General features: G+C 45.0%; 1 protein-coding gene across 1 annotated transcript in view; it reads left to right on the top strand.

The window, feature by feature from the left end:
- The window catches only part of LOC106741341 (complexin), a 131,298-nt gene that overhangs the window by 19,181 nt on the left and 92,512 nt on the right, over positions 1 to 19,605 (top strand). Inside the window, exon 2 of the mRNA XM_014613212.1 lies at positions 19,007 to 19,106. Within this exon, the coding sequence (XP_014468698.1) occupies positions 19,052 to 19,106 (55 nt within the window). The 5' untranslated portion in view covers positions 19,007 to 19,051. The remainder of the gene's footprint in view (positions 1 to 19,006; positions 19,107 to 19,605) is intronic.

Here is a 19,605-nt window from a genome sequence, read left to right as displayed (position 1 = left end):
TGTAAATGCGAGAGACATCGATTTCCCTGTTTTCGTCAAAACGGAAATGAATCTATGTTGAAGACCAATGGGAAATTTTTGAATTCCTGATGCAGTGCGTTAGTTTTTTTTTACGCTCATGCACGACGTAATTTGAAGAGAAGACGCAGCTTTCGTGTCGCGTTTTCGCGTGTCAACAGTTCGCGCGAAGAAAAATCTCTCGGTCGCTGTAGCTACGTGTTTTCCACGGCGTTATACATTCAGATTTGATTTCCCGCTGTTGATACTTCTTGCGGTAAAGAGAGCTTCGAGCGGGCACAGGACTCGGTGAGAGGACAAATTAAGGCCAGAGGTTAAGTGGTAAATGGAGTCGCTAATTCCCTTACCGCTCTTTTCGGGATAATAGCTTTAGCTCGTGGTTTAAGGCGCTGTTCCAATGGTTTGCGCGGGCGAAGCAATCAGATATCTTAATTTCTCAGGACGGTTTGAGTATAGACTGTATTAAGCCGAAATGTTCACGTACGTAGCTGGCTGGCTTAGAAGGATTCGTCGTAGGAGACGTGTGCACGGCGAGATATCGATTTATGAATCGGCGAGTAGCGTAAGTGACAGTTGTCGCGAACACACCTGGCTAAATTTAACGACATTTCGCTTATGCCGCTACACGCTGTCGCGCCCTGTCGCGAGCGACTCGACAAGGACGTCGGTATTAGTAGTTAACGTACGTTTCTATGGGTCCTTGTAATCTGTGCTGCGCGATCCCGGGTATACACACGTGCGTGTGTATACGTGTACGTATATGTACACGCGAGTGTGCGCATACATGAATAAATTGTCAGCGCTATCTGGAGAATTGTACATCGCCGTACGCAAGGAAGCGATACTCGCCCGGTCTCTAACAGACTTCCGTCACGCGAAATTACTTACCGCGCAAATACTCATCAGGATTCTCCCGACGGTTGCTTAGGTCCCCGTGTAATTCTCTTAAGAAGTCTCGACGCGGCTGATGGATGATTTTGCGGGTTTTTCTTTTGCCGGCCTACCTTCATCCGTCAGATCAGTAAGCCTCCTGTTCGTTTCCTCCCCCTCCTCTTCTCTTATCCTCTTTTCGTTTCCCACTTGGCGTCCCCATCCGTTCTCCTCTCTCTTTTTTTCCTCGACGAAGGAAACGCGAGCGTAGCGAGGCGGAAAGGAATAATTGTATAAAAATACAGCTTACGCGACGGATACACGGCGGCTTTTAACTCGCGGGAATAATGGTATCCTCGTGTTTCTCATCGCGGCCAGATTCGCGGCGCGCAGAAAAGCGAAGGTCTCAAATATAGAATATGCAAATCCGTGGCGGGAAGTTTCAGGATTGGAATTTTCCTTTTGCTCCGCGCGTTATTTTTGCTCGAGCCGGACGAATACGCGTCGGCGAACTGTCCGTCACAACTCGAAAAGATTTCCCCGATCGAGGATCTCCATCAACGGCAGATTTATGCTCGCGTTTCAGCAATTTTCCAAAAACGCTATATCGCCGTGACAACAGCAGTGACACGGCGAAACTCGCCGCGAAATACGTTTCAAGTGGAGATACTCGAATCGCGTGTCATCATAACGAAGCCATATGCGAAATCGATGGCGCAACATAAATCCATTTATACCAACAAAAGCTCGGCAGCTCGCTTCGAACATCTATCTCGCCGTTGCACGCTCAGCTTTTATTCGCGCTGCACAGCGTAATCCAGAAAAGAAGGAAATACAAATCAGAAATATATATATATATATATAGTTACGGAGAATTTGGAAAGCGAGCTTCTTCTCTCCTTGACTAAAATTTCACTCGCGTCTTCGCATCGCTGCAACTTTCTTTTTCCTCTATACTCTCGAGTTAGTCGATATTTCCATCATTAGGTCCCGAGTTAAATTTCTTTTAAGGTAGTTGTAGCATAAAATAAGTTTTCCAAGAATTTGGTGAAACTTGCACTGTATGCAGACACAAATATGACCTAATTATTGGCGCAATTATAAGTAGATCGACCATTAGGAAGTTGAAATATTCTCGATTAAAGATGACACATTTTATATATATTCCTTGAGATTAACATTCTACTTCTAACTTCTAGATTTAATTTCTTTTAAACGACATTTTAGGATTTTAAGGACAAAACTATTGTGATATTAAGACTTGATACAGGGATATTATATAACAATTTCAGAAATATTGACCATTTTGTTTGGAAAACATAGCCATAGAATATTTACAATTTATGGTAATACCGTGACATATGTGCATGTAGATATATTTAAATATTTACATCGCTTTTTACTACGTATGCACTTCTATTAGCTCGACTGACGTATAAATAAAGCATTAATAAGAAAAATAAAAAATAAATAACGTCTCCGTGTTAGTAACATTGAGTGTGTATTTCTTTTAATTTCACTCCGAACTAACATTTACCACTTAGATAGTTAAATTAAATTAAATAAAGTTATAAGAGAATTTTTTTTTTTCAGTAAACAGTAAGCTTATGCAGAGACCCCTCAATATCGCCACTGAAAATCCGGCGGCGTTATTCTGAGACGTTCCCACCGTACGTTGACGTCGGGAAATTTTAATTGCGCCGTGCCTTTGTTTCCGATTTATTCTTTTCAGTGAATTCAATTTATCTTTCTTTTTTATTTTGAAACGTTTGCACGTCCACCCCTCCCTGCCTTGGTTCACGAGCCCGTAATTGAAAGTCGTTAACGTTCGGCAGATATTCGTATTTCTCGGTCACCGTTCCAGATTCTTGACCCGTTCTATCCGCGAAGGAGTTTTCGGATGCCGACGCGAGAGCGGAGAAAACTTGCCACTGACGAAAAGTTCCGGCGGTGTGCCGTTTACAGTAGAGAATACGAATCGCCGGAAATTGTTTCAGCCCCCCGTACTTGGGCGTGCTTCGCGAAGTACTCATATCAAGTATCGCAACTTCGTTTGCATTCGGAAATTCCCCGGATAAAGCCCCGGGTCCGAAGTTACGCGTGCGGAGCGTGCCGCGCAACGTAATTGTGTGAGGCGGAACTTGCATCAGTTCGAAAAACGAATATCCGCTTATGATAGATTAGCGCGCGTGAGCTCCCTCAAACTGAAAGTTAATATATTCTTCCCCGCGAATTACCGTGAAAAGAGAAAAGGACGACCGCGCATATACGCACACGGAATTGTTAATAACGTAGTCACGTTGTTCTTTCGCTCTGAACGATGAGAAAGAGAGAGAAAGCACAGAGAAAAGAGAGAGAGAGAGAGAGAGAGAGGGAGGGAGAAAACAAAAGGCAAGTATTGAATACGGATTAATCGACGATTGAAATATTCAGTGACGTATCGCCCGTTTCGTACTACGAAATGTAGTTTCTGCCGCCTTACACACGGTCGACGAAAATCGATCTGTGCCGAGGGGGAGGCGGGACAGGGGGTGGGTAGAGAGGGAGGAGAAGGCGGACGCGAAGGTTACTATACAGCGAGGAGACGAAATTTCGTGTCGAGCTGCCAAGAACCACTCAACTCGATGAAATTCCGGCGCCATCATTACAGACTCAGTTGTACGACACAGTTTTCCTAGTTTCTAAGGTAGCGGTGCGCCAAGGTAGACCGGAATGCCCGTGGTTCGGAGTTGTCTATTGATTAGAATGTCACGCGCCAACGCACGTTTTGTGATCCGACGACACTGATAATAAAAGAATTCCGAGTGTTCGCTGGGGTGGTAGGAACAGGAAGAAGAGAAAAAGGAGGATGGGTGCTTGGCGTATTCTGATTTAAAAACATTAGTCGTAACTTAGTTCCCGCGAATGGGCATGTTTTCTGGGGAGATACGCCTCTTATCTGCATGCAAACGCGATAAAATGCGACAGCGACGGCGACAGCGACGTCAAGACGACGGTGGCGGCGTCGGCATCCCATTCCGGCGTCACTGCGACGTAAAGTACACGTCGGAATCCGGCGTTCCACCTGCAGCCCGCGATCCATTTTCGAAAGTATCCCGGACGCTTATCGATACTCGCGGGCGAGAAAGCTCGTCGTCGAATTTTATCGCTACTCCCGCCGATCTAATGCAGGAGCGCTGAGTACCCCGCGCGTTAACCGACGTGTCATTTTTTAATTCGCGGATCGGCGAATCCTCGAGCTCGCAGCGAGGTAAACTTTCAGCCCTTCGGAAATTTCGACGAAACTTAACTAGTGGTGTAGATTATAAAATGAGCATAATTTTGACAACCCTGAAATAAAATAAAATAAACTTGAAAACAAATAATGAAAAGAAGAAAAAAATGTACGTTCTTATCTAAGTCTACAAATCACAGATTATATAAAAAAAACGTAAACAAATACTGCTAAATGAAATACAACATAAAATCTCAGAAGATGTTTAGATGCAATTCTTACAAATAATTTCTACATATTCACTACATCTTTGCTAACGCATATTCGTTTGATCTTCATATCTTTATTTCTAGAATAATTTTTGCTTCAATTTTCAGATTCACTTTCACGCTCGCTTACAAAATCCGAATCTGCTACGAAGTCATCATCGTTACTAAAATCGCTCTCCTCTTTTAGATTATTCAAACCAAATTATGTTGAAAATTGATATATGTATCTAGGCTTAATTTCGCTCTTTTGCATAAACAATTATTGACTTAAGAATAAACAAATTCTTTTGATAAAAGTAACATTAACAGTACCCTGGGGTCAATGTGACCCCAGGCGATAAATGAAACTATATAATATATAGTTACTCACGAATAACCCGACAATATTCTTTCCCGTCGTATCGAGATCTATTAATCGGAAGATACTGAATGTATCTACGCCACACAACGGAGTTTTTTTTTCTAATTACTAATGTGAAATTAAAACTTGTCATTTGGACTCCGGTGTACCTGTCACGGGTTAATTACGGCAAAGCGTGTTTCGTACGTAAGAAATTACGAGATTCCCACGAGTCGATCTTCGCGTTGTAAATAGACGCAAATTAACGCCTTCACGTAAGACGGTAGCGAGCTCGTTCGGATTTCTCGCTGTGCGGCGATATATCAGGTATATACACACTATATTAATTTAGACGATAAACTCTAATGAGAATATATATCATATAGCCGCGCTACGGCAACATTTGTTCTGGAGTTGCCGCGAAATGCACGGCCACATTTTCAGCACGGCGTACATATATCCTCCCGCGCACAGAATGCAGCCCGGGAGAATGCCGTATGAACTTTCCGCAAGCTCAGGCAGCTTTGTTTGATGAAATCCTTCGCTTTTACCGTTTTAGGCATTCTCGCCCGCTTGTATTCGCGCTGTGTTGGAAAATTGTCGCCGCCGGATTCTTGGCATATTCGTTGCCGATACGAGCGTCGAAAAATCCCTATTATGCATACAAAGGCGCGTCGCAGTGCATTAACGTAAAGGTTAGAGAAAATGGATCGGAAAATATATTTATTGTGTTTCTAGGATGTCGTGCCCGTTATGAGCAACGGTGCAATAATACAGAAATACAGGCAGTTGTCACGCAGAACAAAAATAAAGAGTACAGCAAGAAGATAATAGAATAAACCAGACGGTGAGGGAAGAAAGTAGGACAGAGAGGAGAGAAAACGGAGATAGAAATGAAATGTTTAAAAATGAAAATGTAAACGAAGTAAGTAGAGAAGTGACGTGAGAACGAACAATGGATGATGACGATCGGTGCGGAATAAATGTAGTGTGACGTACTATATTTAAGATTTAAGAGTGTCGTGTGTCAGAGTACCGTGCAAATATCGCGAAATTTAAAAAGCTCGCATGAAAGCGACTTGTCATGGGCAAAAGTCAGCGAATTCCAATTGGGGATATGAAAAATTCACGCATCAAAGGTGATTTATGACAGACAGCGACGCGACGTAGAGGCTGCTGTAAGTCATTTGCGCCATGGAACGATGATCGATCGCAAATGTCGAAATAATGAGAATGTTTGCGCGTGGAAATGTAAAGAGAACTTCACCCATCTTGGGCCGACCGCGTACAGTTATCAATTTATAATATTTTCATATAGTATTGTTACGGTATACTATTTTATAAATAATAATAAAAATATTAGGAATAAATAATTTTAGATCCCCAAAACCCTTGTCAATCAAAAGGAGTTGTAGTCTTTTGAAGATGTCGTCCTATTCGTTCGATAGCTCATCATCGAAACTATAGAAGCTGAGAAATATGTCATCCTCAGAAGGTATCCGCATATCTTCAGCAAGATATCTGGCATATCCTAGATATTAAATAATGATACGATGTGGGCACAGCAATTTACAGTACGGGCACCATTCTTGCATGTACAGTGGTAGTCACTGATAGCGTCTTTTTCTTCAACGTTACGTTCCCCTACAATAAACGTGGTACTGTGTTTTACTTACATATGTGGATTATATTCTGTCTTTAATAAATATTAGATCCACAGTTTCAACACCGTACTTGATAAAAAAGTCAGCTATTATATTACGGCTGAGTTCTATTCGATATCGTCCATCTTGAGCCACATACTCTCTATAGTAAAATCGGCCTACATGACTTAACATTTACCAAGAACTATTAAGTAGCCAAACAAATATGTTTGAAAAAATTACACCGAAAAATATGCAACATTTATTTCTCATCACCGTCGAGAAGATGCCCTGAACACCATAAATAAATATCATGGTGGGGGAGGGGGGATAAAAAGAAGGATCCAGAAATATTTGAACTACATAATAAAAAAACCATCAGCTAATTGAAAGCATTCTGCGCAAGCATAAATAGCAAAATTAATGTACCTCACACCCCAAATTGATGAGATTCTAATGGTGATTGGCAGATGTTTCAGCTGTTGGCATTTATGCAGTTTTAATCCACTCTTTATGATTTATAATTTGATTTGCGATTCATCTCTGTACGCGGATAGTCTAAATTCATATACTGAGTATTCCAGATCAATAGGAAAAAACTTTGCGAAAGGTGTAGGACCTAGCGACTTAGTTCAAGGTGTAGGACCTAGCGACTTAGTTCAAGGTTCGAGATTCAAGATACAATATTCTGATGTCTGTCGCTAGATATAACAACTGTAATATATTTGTAGATTAGGTCACTTTGAACGAAAACGTCCTTTACTATTTCGCAAATAACACGCACATTTTTTTAGTTACTGATTAAAGAAGTCTCTATACGGCTATTTTCACTTAACTAATAACTCGAAATTTTGTTATTTGCAAAATGGTACAGAACCTTTCTGTTCATCTCAATCCGTTTTACAACGAAGTTTGTACCCGTTGGTCGAGATACACTGTATATAAAATGGGCGAAGTTCTTTTTACGTTCACGCAACGGCCGTAGATCAGCGAGACCGAAACAAGAAGAAATACCGGCCAGAACGAAAGGCACGTCTCGTTCGCGCGAGAAAGTCCATTCCGGATGAGCGCATTTTCGGTTTCGCCCGCGGAACCGTCACGCGGGCTATCATTTGCGGCATTGTAAAATGCTTGTAAAACGCCGGCGGAATGGCGCCGTTGTTGCGCGCCGCTTGAACGACATCGCACCGTCCCCGAAGCCCATCGGAATGGTCATCGTATCGATTAGACCAGTTAATTTCCAAGTTGGACTTGGTCGCGCTATTGGGCGCTGCCGGTCTGAATAGATGTGTCGTAATAGCGCCGCCTCGATCGGTCGCAAACCGGACATTATAGCATGAATCGGACGTTATACGAGAGAGTCGACTGAATGCCGGGGCCCTATCTATGAGCGTGTATCGCCTGGTGTGCGATATATCAACCTAATAGCGTCTATTGACNTAATCGCCCGTGTAATCTCGCGAGAAAGTTGCCATTTGCGCGCATAATTATAAAATTCCAGAGCCATCCCCCTCTCTCCCCCCCCCTGGCCGTCGCTGAGCGCGAACCGTTGCCACGAGCTACTACGAGCTTCGTTATCTCCTGCTCCCTAATCGATATCCCCCGGGAATTGAAGAAACCGCCGTGTAGTCAGGTCTCGCCTGCCAAGCGTCCGTCTTATTACTTCGCGAAGTACCGACTCTTAACGTCCCGATATCCTCGGACGAGCAGGGGGTCGGTCGGTTACCGCCGGATCCGTCCTCGTTACGCTTCGGCGGCCGCCGAAAGTTCGCCCGACGGAAAAGTATCGAGGGGTCATCGGCGAATGAATACTTCACCACCACGTTCCGTATTTCACGCTGAAGCATTCCGCCGAAGCAGAAACGCCGGGCGCGCGTCGTTTCGATTCTCAGCGGTGTGTGCGGGCGCGCGTTTGTTAATTAATCGCCCCGGTCGTTGACGCGAAATTCGCGCCAAGTAAAATCGGCGCGCGAAAGTACGCCGCAATAGAGTACGGCTCTCCAGGCTGGAGTCTGGACACCTCCGGGTTTCTGATCAAAAATAACGTCTGGTCACTGGAAATGTTTTACGTACGAAGGGTGTCAATAACCCCAGATAACCTCCGCAAGGAAGCTTCATTAGTGCAATGTTATTTCCTGGAAGTGTTTCGTTAGGAGAATATTTCGTTAAGAAAGTACTGTTACGTGTAATTAGTGTCAGGTGCGATTTCTTTTCCGAATGAAGATTTGTTCCAGATAGAGTCTCCCGATTGACGATTGATCCTCGTTTCCGCCATGTTCGGTCACATAAGAAAGCGGGCGAATCAGAAGCAAGTCGGAGATGTTCGGGTCTAATTTGAGGGGCAATTTTCAACGGTAGAAACGAGAAGGACCTCTTTCACGCGGCACGACGTTCGATCGCAAATGACAACGACGACGACTTTCAGCCGGCTCGTTGAAACGCGAAAGGGTTATCTTCTTTCGCGCGTCATTAAGCGTTTGCTTAATCATCCGCGGCCGACCGATTCCGCGATAGAGTCGCTAAAATAATTTATCGCCGCCTCGCTGCTTATCCCCATTAAGGGTGAAAGATTTAGCCTCCCCTTCGTTGCATCGCGCAACCGACGCGCTTCGGCGTTTCGCGTAGTAGCTTCTTAACTCTCCGTCACCCTCCCCTACCCCCTCCTACCCCATAGTGACTAACGATGCTACTGCTATCTTGTATCTCTCTACCTCCCCTTCAAGCCGGCCCCCGCCGACCGTCCCGTTCTATCCTCCCTCCTTCGGTAGGTAGCCTCGCCGGGTAATGAAGATTAAGATCCCTCTGCTTTCTTCCAACGCATACCGTTATCCGCGCGGATTTCGCTGGAAATTTAACCCGTGCTTAGGACGGATACAGTTCGACCGAGCTAAATCGCGAGCGATTTCTTCGCATCACTCGGTCGTCGCCTCATTCGTCCTTCTGATTTCTTCTTTCGCTCTCTCTCTCTCTCTCTCTCTCTCTCTCTACTACTACTACTACACTACTACGAGAGCCACTATTATAATGGTTTCCCAATTAACGATTTTTTTTTTAGAATGAAATGCCACTTTAACGGCTCTCCTCGGTAACGTTCATTAAAGGAACGTTGGAGTGCCCGTTTCACCGGAATTTTTTAACATGCTTGTTTCTGATCACATAGAATCATAAATTCTTCCGTATGATGATAACATATACGCGAATGTAGCCCACGCTGGTAGATTTTATATCGAAAACGAAGAAAAAAATTTTCAAGAGGCTCGTTCTCACTTCAACATGACATCTAGAGTCAACCGAAGATAATAGTTGCCTCGTACAAAAGTTCTGCAGGTTATGCGAACAAAGGAGAACCAGTACAAACTGCACGGTAAAATACTATTCAACTGTTAAGATTAAGCCTAGAAGTTTAGTTTAAACAAATCTTACGCCTGCGAATCATGTGTCGATTGTGTGTCAGTTGCTTTCCAACAAGAGAGACATAAGTCGGCGCAAGTTTAATTATATCATCTATTATCCTCTTCTTTACCAAATGGGAGATAAAGGCAAATGATGATGTAACTAGACTTGTGTCAATTTGTGTCTTTTGCTGGAAAGCAACTAATGTGTGCGAAATTACCGATATATAAATAATAAATTGAAAAAGAGCATTATATAGTTTCGAGATCTACCATTAAAGTGGCTGCTACTTTTTTTGTTTGACAACATGTTAATATGTGTGCACACATATTATATACACTAATATATTGCTCATACGGGCGTAATACCGGATCGTAACAGCGAGAAGCTTAATCGGATAAAGACTGACTATCAAACGTTCTCGTTTTCCGTTCTTCGTGCATAAACATACATGTCATATGTCTAATGACATCGATAACGTTGTAATGTAATGTTACCAGTAACTTTATTACCGGCACTCCTGTCGGCGCTTGGCAGCCATTCCGGCATCCCCTCAAGGGCCAATGGGTCGCCCGTCGTTGTTACGCAGTAATTTGTTCACTTGCTTTGATATCGCAAATAATAAATCAATCGAATGATAACTTGCAAATAACGAATTTCAATTTATCTCTCAATTTATTAGCTGTTATTTTATATCAGCATGGCGTATACTATAAATTACACAGTGTTCCTGCGAGCAGCGTCGAAGCGGCGGGCACAGATCAACCGTGGCGAGAGGGTTAAAGCAAAGAAATTTGGCTAGAACGCCGAGCGATCGTTGAAACTTTCGTTCTAACGAAACGCTAATCCCAGAACACACAAACCTACACGGCGACGAATAAATCCGGTCCGACGACGACGGCGATGTGCGCGATAAATATTTGCGCACTCTAACACATCCGAGCGTATTTCATCGAATATTCGGTGTCGTACATAGAGATATCTCTAGCTGGCGAAATTGCCATGTGGTAAAGATGTCTCGCGTAAGAATACGCGCCGGCAACATTCCTCGTTTACTTACACCTCGCCCTAGTTTCTTCGGCTTTCAATGGTTGTCCCCCTTCAGCGCGTCGAGTGGAATTCCGTTACGAAATCGTTTGCCGGAAAGTTTCCTTTTATCCAGCTCTATATCCCGTGTCTTTCGCATTCTTTTCCTTCTCGCCCGCCCGTCCGGCTGCGTGCGTTCACGTTCGTGCCTTTTTTCACGGAGATCCATTCAAATAACGCGCTGCTGGAATCCCGCGTTACTCGCTCGCCGAGAAAGAGAGAGAGAGAGAGAGAGAGAGGTTTTGATTCGTCATGCGCGCGCCAGATGCGAGTGACCTGCTTTAGCCGCTTCTTATATGGAGCATGTCGTCTTATACAGTCTGATTAAAGCCCCACAATGCCTCACCGGAAGATAGACAGAGCAAGAGAGAATGGGGAAGGAATAACCCGCCGGCTCCCGGCGGAATTAGCCTTTCCTGCGCAACTTTGATTGCGTCGCGTCTGCAATAATCCTTGCCGTCCAAAATGTCAGGGGAGGTTTACAGTCGCGGCAGATGATGCCACAGTAAAGACTCCCGTTTACACCGCCGATCGCGGGCCTTACAATCGTAAAACTNCCCCCCCCCCCCTCTCGCGCCGAAAGTCACTGGGTCGTGACTCGTCAAGGTCGAACTCGCGAGGCTTAATCGCGAAATTTCGCGATTACGACGCACTAACTAATTTGTAACGGCCTCCGCGACGATGCAATAACCTCGCCCTTAATTCCTTGTTAAATACGACATCCTCGGCCGAGAGGATAAGAGAGGGAGGACGAGAGAAGGAGAGAGAGAGAGAGAGAGGGAGAGAAAATGTTGGGGAATATTCATTCCGCGGGGGTAAATCTTTAATCTTCGGAGAACACTGGAGCCAAGCCGAGATGACTATTCGAGGCAACCACTGTAAACTGCTCGTCGAAGTCGGAAAGTGTAATTAAAGTGAGAGTGTAAGAGTAAACCCGTTCTCTCTTCGCGCGGCCCGAATTGTATTCGACAAACAGGAGGCTCCGACAGCGCGTTAATAGTCACACCAAATTGACCTCTACACGGCTGTAGTGGAAGCCAGCAGCCGGCCGGTAACGTTTCTGACAATTCTAATAGGGGCCGTCGACGGACTAATAATAGTAAAGATCAATACGCGCGCTGGTAGTAGCAACTACGTCTCTTCCTCTCGTCTTGCCCCTCGCATCAGTCGTTGGCCACCGATTGGCACGAGCGTCGTCGTCCGAGCTTTCGCAGCGAAGAAACCTTCGCAGAACTCCGGCCAATAAGAGCAACCGACATTTATGTGTTCGGTACATAACCAGCCTTACGAAAGAAGCTTGCCAGGCCAAAGGGTTGCACCGTTTATAAAATATTGAGCATATATGCACAACTGCTACACACATAACCCTCGGAGTACATTCACCGGCTTTTCACGAGAACAAGAGGGAGAGAGAGAGAGAGAAAGAGACAGAATGGTTACACGAGCGAACAACGATATTAAGATTTCGCAATAATGTCGATACACATACACTCTCTCTTTCTTCTTCTCCCTCTTTTTCGCGTGAGATGCATGAGAAAAAGCTCTCGTGAGAATCCCTTCATTACATAACAGTTCCAATATATCGTACGGAACTCTCTGTAAGGGATCGTTCAGATATATTGCCGCTGATACCTGATACAATATTCCGTAAACGTGCGTAACGGTAATTCTTATTTAGGTTTTAAACATAATTACACGGGAAATAAATAGTCTTAAATCAACCGATAGATATTTGCATATACAAATAATAATATTATAATATTTTTAGCAGATTTTTAGTCCTGAATTGAGTTCAAGTAATATTTATATCAATACAAATTCTATCAAATCAAGAGTAAAAATCTTCTGAGAAGATTATAATATCCTTGCCTAGATATGAGAATATCCATCATTGATTTAAGATTATTTTTTCCGTGTGTTTTCTCTTTCTTTTTGCAACTACGTAAGGCATGTATGTTATCATTGTATAATTAATTTGAAAAATGTATTTATGTTCATGCGCTTTAGGGGACTCATCCCGGAAAGCCAATACCTTTTCTCTCTTTCTCTCTCTCTCTCTCTCTGCCTCTCTGTCTCGCACATGCGCGCGCGCTTAAAATAAACACATGTCCACAACATTTTTGCGGGAGGTATCTTTCAGAAGTGAAACGAATTTTTAATTGGAATTCCCGCTCGTTGTGCACGAGCGACTACGTACTAAAGGCATCATCGATGGAAAACCGCTTTAATATCGCGCAAATGCGCAATTGTAATCCGACGGATTCGCCTCGTATTGTGCAGATAACACCGGCTGATAAATTTTATTATCGTCGCGAACCGCTCGTCACTCTTTTCACATTTGCATTAGCGGTCGCTGCGCGTCGCGTTTTCGGATTACTTTCGTTCTGTTTTGTTCGATTCCCGAATACGCCCGAATTCACGCCGACGCAATAACGCGGCGTTTGCGTCACAATGGCTCGTTCTCAAAGGTCCTCTCGTAAAACCCACGAGATTGCGTGAACGCGAGGACGTTACGAAGTCCCCCGCATCTTACCGGAAAACGCGATAATAATCCCCCCCCCCCCCTCTTTCTCTCTTTCTCTCTCTCTGTCTCTCTCTTTCGAGCGGTTATTCAAACGCGCGCCGGTTTGTTCCGCTTCTTCGTTCATTAATAAACTGAGTTGTCTGTCGGTATTCCGCTCGAAAATTTATGCTAATTGCGGCGCATTCGTTTCGCGGTGGTCAAGAGTTTCGCCAGATTTTTCGGCTGTTCGCCGCATTACCGCCGCATCGGTGAATACGTTTACTTTGGAAAACTGCGAGAGCGCAGAGTTAATACGCGAGTTCGCTTTGCCGCAACTCGACAACTACATTCGGGCCGCGTTCTGTTTTGCGCACAACGACCATTACGACTTGTCAAATGCGCGGGATTTAACGTGCCAGCCTGTATTGTTGTGTGTTGCGAGCGGGTTTCGTACTCTATAAAAAAGAGATCGGCCGGAACAGCCCGAAACGAACTGTTAAACAGACTCGATATCAGGGTTGTATGCGGGCTAACTTTCCTAATTCCATCAGCGAAATTTCGGTGTTTTTTAATCTCCCTCGTTTTTGCGTGTATAAATCAAGCGCTTGAAATTTAACTCCACGTCGTACGCAGTATAAATCAAACGCTTGAAATTTAGTTTTGCATCATCACAATATGAACGCATATCGCCCACGTATCAGCGATATGACCGGCTCAAAATATATCAACGGTTTGTGCATCATCAATATTATATGCAGAGTATCTTGACAATCTTCTTCACCGTAATGTTGAATACCATGGTGATGAATTATGCGACACACGCCTCCAAGGTTTATTGTCAATTCGTTACAGAACAAACAAGTATCGTGCCGCGTTCTCATATTGTGCGCTTAAATATTATAATTCTCTTCCCCATGAGATGCAGTTAACTGATTTTCTTGACAGCTTCTTCCGTTGCTTCTGCTGCGTCAAGATACATCGTATCGATCGGTTGAATTACTGCTTACTATTTGTTAATTCAATATTAGACGACTGATTATTCATATATTGTAATTTGCTCAACATATATTTTGCGTCGTTACTATGCAGATGTTTTATATATGTTTGCGTCGTCTCATTTACTTATTGATTATTATTCATTTATGTACGTTTCAATAAAGCAGTAAAACTAGCTGTACCGCTGATGCTGCGTCTTTTGGTCGACCTCAACATTGCGTCTTCGATACTTTCAAACTCTGAGATCATTAGTGACCGAAGGAAATATTATTATTATTATATGCAAATATATATTTTCGGTTTCGTTAACCTTTCACACTTAACTCGATTTTGCAATTAATATTTTTACATAAGACTGTTGATCCTATTGGATTTTTGCTCAACTTGACTCGATTGCAGTTTGCGCAACAAAATATGCACAGTCTTTAGACTCGGTTCTTTTTACCTGACTTTTTTCTTGGTACATACAATCGCTTCCATCGCAATCTAGGTGAGAAAGAGTGAGGGAAGGAGAGAGAGAGAGAGAGAGAGAGAAGTCGATTGTATGCTGACGTTGTCGATGTGCAAGCAAAGTTGCGCGTAAACTCCACTTGATTTTTTCGGATCTCGGTGGCGCTCGAGCTCGGGAGGAATTTAATTCCTCTTTTTAACGGAAAGGAACGCGAAACACGGAAGGGCAGGTTGCGCGCGAGGAAAGCAAGAGAGTTCGGCGAAGCCGGGGGAAAAAAGACGAGGTCGCGGCGGGCAGAATTGAAAATTCGACAGTGAATGACGCAAGCGGGTTTTTCGTTGCAGCCCCGGCTGCGTAAGATGCATGGATGCGCCCGTCTCGGAAATTCCGGCATCCTGGTGACAGGATGAACAGCGTTAATAAGAAATGCGCTCTCCCGCGATGCGGTGTGCGCGAGAGCGGCGAACACGACGAGTAAATATAAACGTATCCGGCGTGCTCTCACACCGATAAAACACTCACACACGGCCCCGTGTGTACGCCCTTTCCCACCTGTTCTACCCGTGTTACCGGTTTTGACTAACATCTCGCGCATTCTCAGAAATGACATTTGCAAGCAGCCGCAACGCCGCTTCCCTTGTTAATATGACGGAATAGAAATGGTTTCCGCGCGCGCTTCGTCCGCGCCGGCGAGAGCTTGTAATACCGGTGTGTACTTTTCCCGCAAATTGAACGAGTTTTTTCCCTTCACCTTCCCTCCCCTCCCCCATTATCGCTCGCCGGATGCGATTACACGCGAGATTCCTCCGAGCGAAGAAGAAGGTCAAAGGTGACGGTGTTATGTAACTTTGTTCGATCGCGCTACAATTCGGAGACGCGTCACCAAAATTTCGAAACGAGTTTCCTCCGGCCCTTATCGGCCTCGCCCTACTTCCCTGAGGGAGGGCTAAATCGGGGCGTTAAAGAATTTTAAGCCCCGGTTCAAAGGTTATCGCGCGGTATTCACTTTAGCGGTGTCCGAGGGGGTTAATATCTATCCTCGGATCGTCCCGACGACAAGATGAAGAATCCAAGCAGCCCTCGGCGGGAAGCGACGTTGACAGCGGTAGCAACAGCAGCAACAACGCCGCCGACAACCGATCCGACAACGGATCGCCCGTGACGGAACGATCGATCGCGCCGCGACAGACGGGACGGCCTCTACATGACTTCTTATTTACGGGATGACGCGACGTAATTTGATCGAGTATCGAGGCGCGCGAGTATTTATACGTGTCGAATTAGCTGGCGATGTCAAGCCTGATGAATCGAGCGCGTCGTAATTAAGCTCTCAATCTTTCCGGATCTCGCCGGGGATGGAATATGCGCGCGCGCGCGCGCGCCCGAGATTCGCGAGTCGCTCCTTCGTTACATTAAGTCGCACAATCAAGATCCTACGAGAACGGGAATACAGACTGCGTTCCCCGTGTAATGCGCGCAATCGCAATCCCGAGCATCCATCAAATCATAATTCCCGTCGCTTCGTTCGGCCGGCTGCGGCCGAGGAAGCCGGCTGGAAGCTCCGGCCGAGTCGAAAATTCCGTCTGTCGCTTTCATTAAACAAATCAGAGCGACGGATCGAGAGAGATCGCATCGGGCTCTCCGTCCGTCCACCGGGCTGTCGGCCCTAACGAGCCAAGCGCTTCTCTCTAAGCCAGAAGCACACACGTGACCCTCCTCCACACTTCCGTCTCCCTCACTCAGTCTCTGGCTTTCGCTCTCTCGCTCTCTAAGACGAGAGATACTTGAGCAGGCTTCCACTCCAATCCTCGACGATGCGGACTTTCGGGCGCGTCGTACGAAATTACACGGCGTTCCTTTGAAGCCCCGAAGGATGAGAATCTCGCTCGCGCGCCCAGTCTGCGCCTCTGAGCCCGCTGCTCTCCAACCCTTTCCTGCACTTCTCGCCGCGTACGGATCGCGTAGGACGCGGCGACCAGACTTCACCGGACTCTCTCTCTCTCTCTCTCTCTCTCTCGCCGGAGATCGGATTTCATCCGTGGTTTTCCACGCTTCCCGGTCGCTCGCAACGACCTCGAAGGTGTCTCGATTTAATAGCGGAGCCGTATTCGCTTCAAAACCGAGACGAGAATTATAATGCTTCGGAAGAGAGAGAGAAAGGGAGAGAGAAGGCTAGCTTACCGTCGAATGAGCTAAAAAGATGACCACAACGCCGTGTTGGCATAAACATGACACAACGTTGAAACAAAGCCGGGACAATTTTATTGAGAAGAGACACGGTGATAAGCACAGCGGGATGCGCGACTGATGATCGACCGAGAGAGATTTTTCTGAACGGAAAACAACCGTTGTCACGAAGCACCGGCGTGTTACGTTACGCCACGGGGGCGGAAAAACAGCGGCGTGCATGAGTAGCAACTCTATCTCGCTCATTGTTGGGGGATAAATTGTCGCGTGTTGTTGGAAAATCACAGAGGTCGGCGGGGGTTAGGGAGCAGAGGCGCCGAGACGTCTCGACGCCGTTTCACTGGCGTCGTCTTCAGGCTCCAGCACTCTTCCACCCCTCGTTCGTTCCCCATTCTCTTGTCTACCCTGTATATTTCTCTTCTATATTGATCCCTTCTTTCATCGCCTGACCGACCGATTCGCTTCCTTCGGCCATTACCGCGGCTTGCACTTTGTAATGCTCATGTTGATTGCACATTGTGCCTGTGTGCAGGTGTGTGTATTATAAAGTTAAAATTACGCGCGGGTGCGCGTACTCGCGATTCAATTACCGCGACGCGCCGTTTTATTAACTGTCAAATTTTTTCTATGGAATATTATATAATATATAGCGAGGCGGGAAGGCGGTCACGTTCGGCTGCCTCCGGCCGTTCTGACATAGATGACGTGTGTGCGTGTATAGCGTAAGATTAAAATACTTTCATCGTCGGCGCATCAAGGCCGACGGGAAACGTCCCTCGGGAAACGTATTTCATTTCTACGCTGAAGACAAGGAGAGATGGCGAGACGACAACGTATATATACGACGAAGAAAGCTGTTACATTCTTCGTAACCGTCACGTACTTTCGATGATTTCAATAGAGGATATTCCCGCGAATTTAAGGTTTAACAGAGGCGCTCGATCAAAATGCACATACAGTGACAAACATTCTGTACGTGTGCTAAAATCGGTCCTTGTTCGAAATTTTTCGCGTTAAATTCCTAACATAAAAATATATAACTATGATTGTAACCGTGCGTTAATTTAACATATTGTGTTGATATCATCTCAATATATATTTTGTGTTGAGACGATATTCAACTTGTGTAAATGTTACTATATGTCAATTTGCTTCCAAATAATATCAAAGTATTACATATATTCTATGCTCATTTTTGGCGTGATATTTGTGTTACTTTTCAATATATTCACCTTGTGTTAAATTAACAAAAAAAAATATGAATTTGGGTAGACCGTTTGGGATATATGAAATGCGTTAAATTTGATACTAAATTTTTTACTGCGTAAACTGTGTAAACTAAACGATCGAGAACGAGAAGCGTAATACGATTTTCTCCGAGAAATTTCAAAAAATCGGTGATAAATGATAATTAAGATAAAAGTATCATAAAACGTGTTTAAACGCACACATATACGTGTCTGCAGGCTGGAACGAACATAATTTTTTACACGACAATAAAAGCCGGCTATAACCAGGATCTATAATTCCGCGGATATATGATATGAGATAAAGTTTTATTACTTCGTAAAGATCTCGTTTGAGAAAGTTAAGTCAATTGCACGGGGAGTATTGAATATCGCGCAAAATTTTCGTAGAAAATGTTATATAAATATAAAGAGCAGCCGCGGAAGAGACACAAGATGGGCAAATTCAGCGAGAGAGAGAGAGAGAGAGAGAGAGAGAGAGAGAGAGACGGGAAAAATTTCAGACATGTCCCGCGAAAGAAAAAAGGAAATAAATACAGGAAAGTATCATGCGCGAAGCGTTTATCCGCGTACCGTAAAATTTGTTTCGGGAGAACGACCGTCGGGAGAAATAGAAAGTTCGAAAGCTGAGAGCCGCGATTTCCCGGAAGTGCAGTAATATCGCCGAATTTCCGCGGAAAACCAAACCGGGCGCGCGCGGGACCTCTCCGGTCTCCGCTTTTCGTTTTCTTCATGTCATTCCTCGTCGCGGAAAGATGCGAAGTGATAGCTCCGATTTTCCTTTTTCAGGTTCCTGCGACTTTGATAGCGGTGCGATAACCACAAAGTACCAAGATGGCTGCATTCGTGGCGAAACAGATGGTCGGGAATAAGCTGAATGCGGTTAAAGGTGAGTACTTCCACGAGATTGCTTCCTCTCCCCTCCGCCCGCGCAATTTTATAATAAGAACGGCTGATCGACTAACTACTTTCGCGCCACTCGATTTCAATCGCCGGCGGCGATCGCCTGACGATCCTGTCATTTAAATAATCGACGGAGAACAACCTCTTCGACGCGTCCATTGTTTCCCCGAGAACTGGTCATATTGGAGCCGCGCATCCGCCGGTCGGAAACCCGCGTTATCGCGATCACGAACGGCAGTTGGCCGATAAAGTTCAATCGCGACGGCGAAAATGAACGCTCTAAAGACTCCACGGAATTCCTTTCTATCCTCGAATATCCGCGCCAATTTCAGCGAGACGTGACCCGTTGTAAATTTCCTCGCGGCCATCTTCGCCGCTCGATTATTTCGACACACTCCGTTGAGTTTTTTTCTCGCGACGAGGAAAATACAGAGAGAGAGAGAGAGAGAGAGAGAGGGGGACCCGAGCACAATAATATCGTTGCG

The sequence above is a fragment of the Dinoponera quadriceps genome, unplaced genomic scaffold, assembly GCF_001313825.1.
Source record: "Dinoponera quadriceps isolate SergipeBrazil2010 unplaced genomic scaffold, ASM131382v1 scaffold71, whole genome shotgun sequence".
NCBI classification, from domain to species: Eukaryota; Metazoa; Arthropoda; class Insecta; order Hymenoptera; family Formicidae; genus Dinoponera; species Dinoponera quadriceps.
This window is presented reverse-complemented; position numbering and strand designations above follow the sequence as displayed.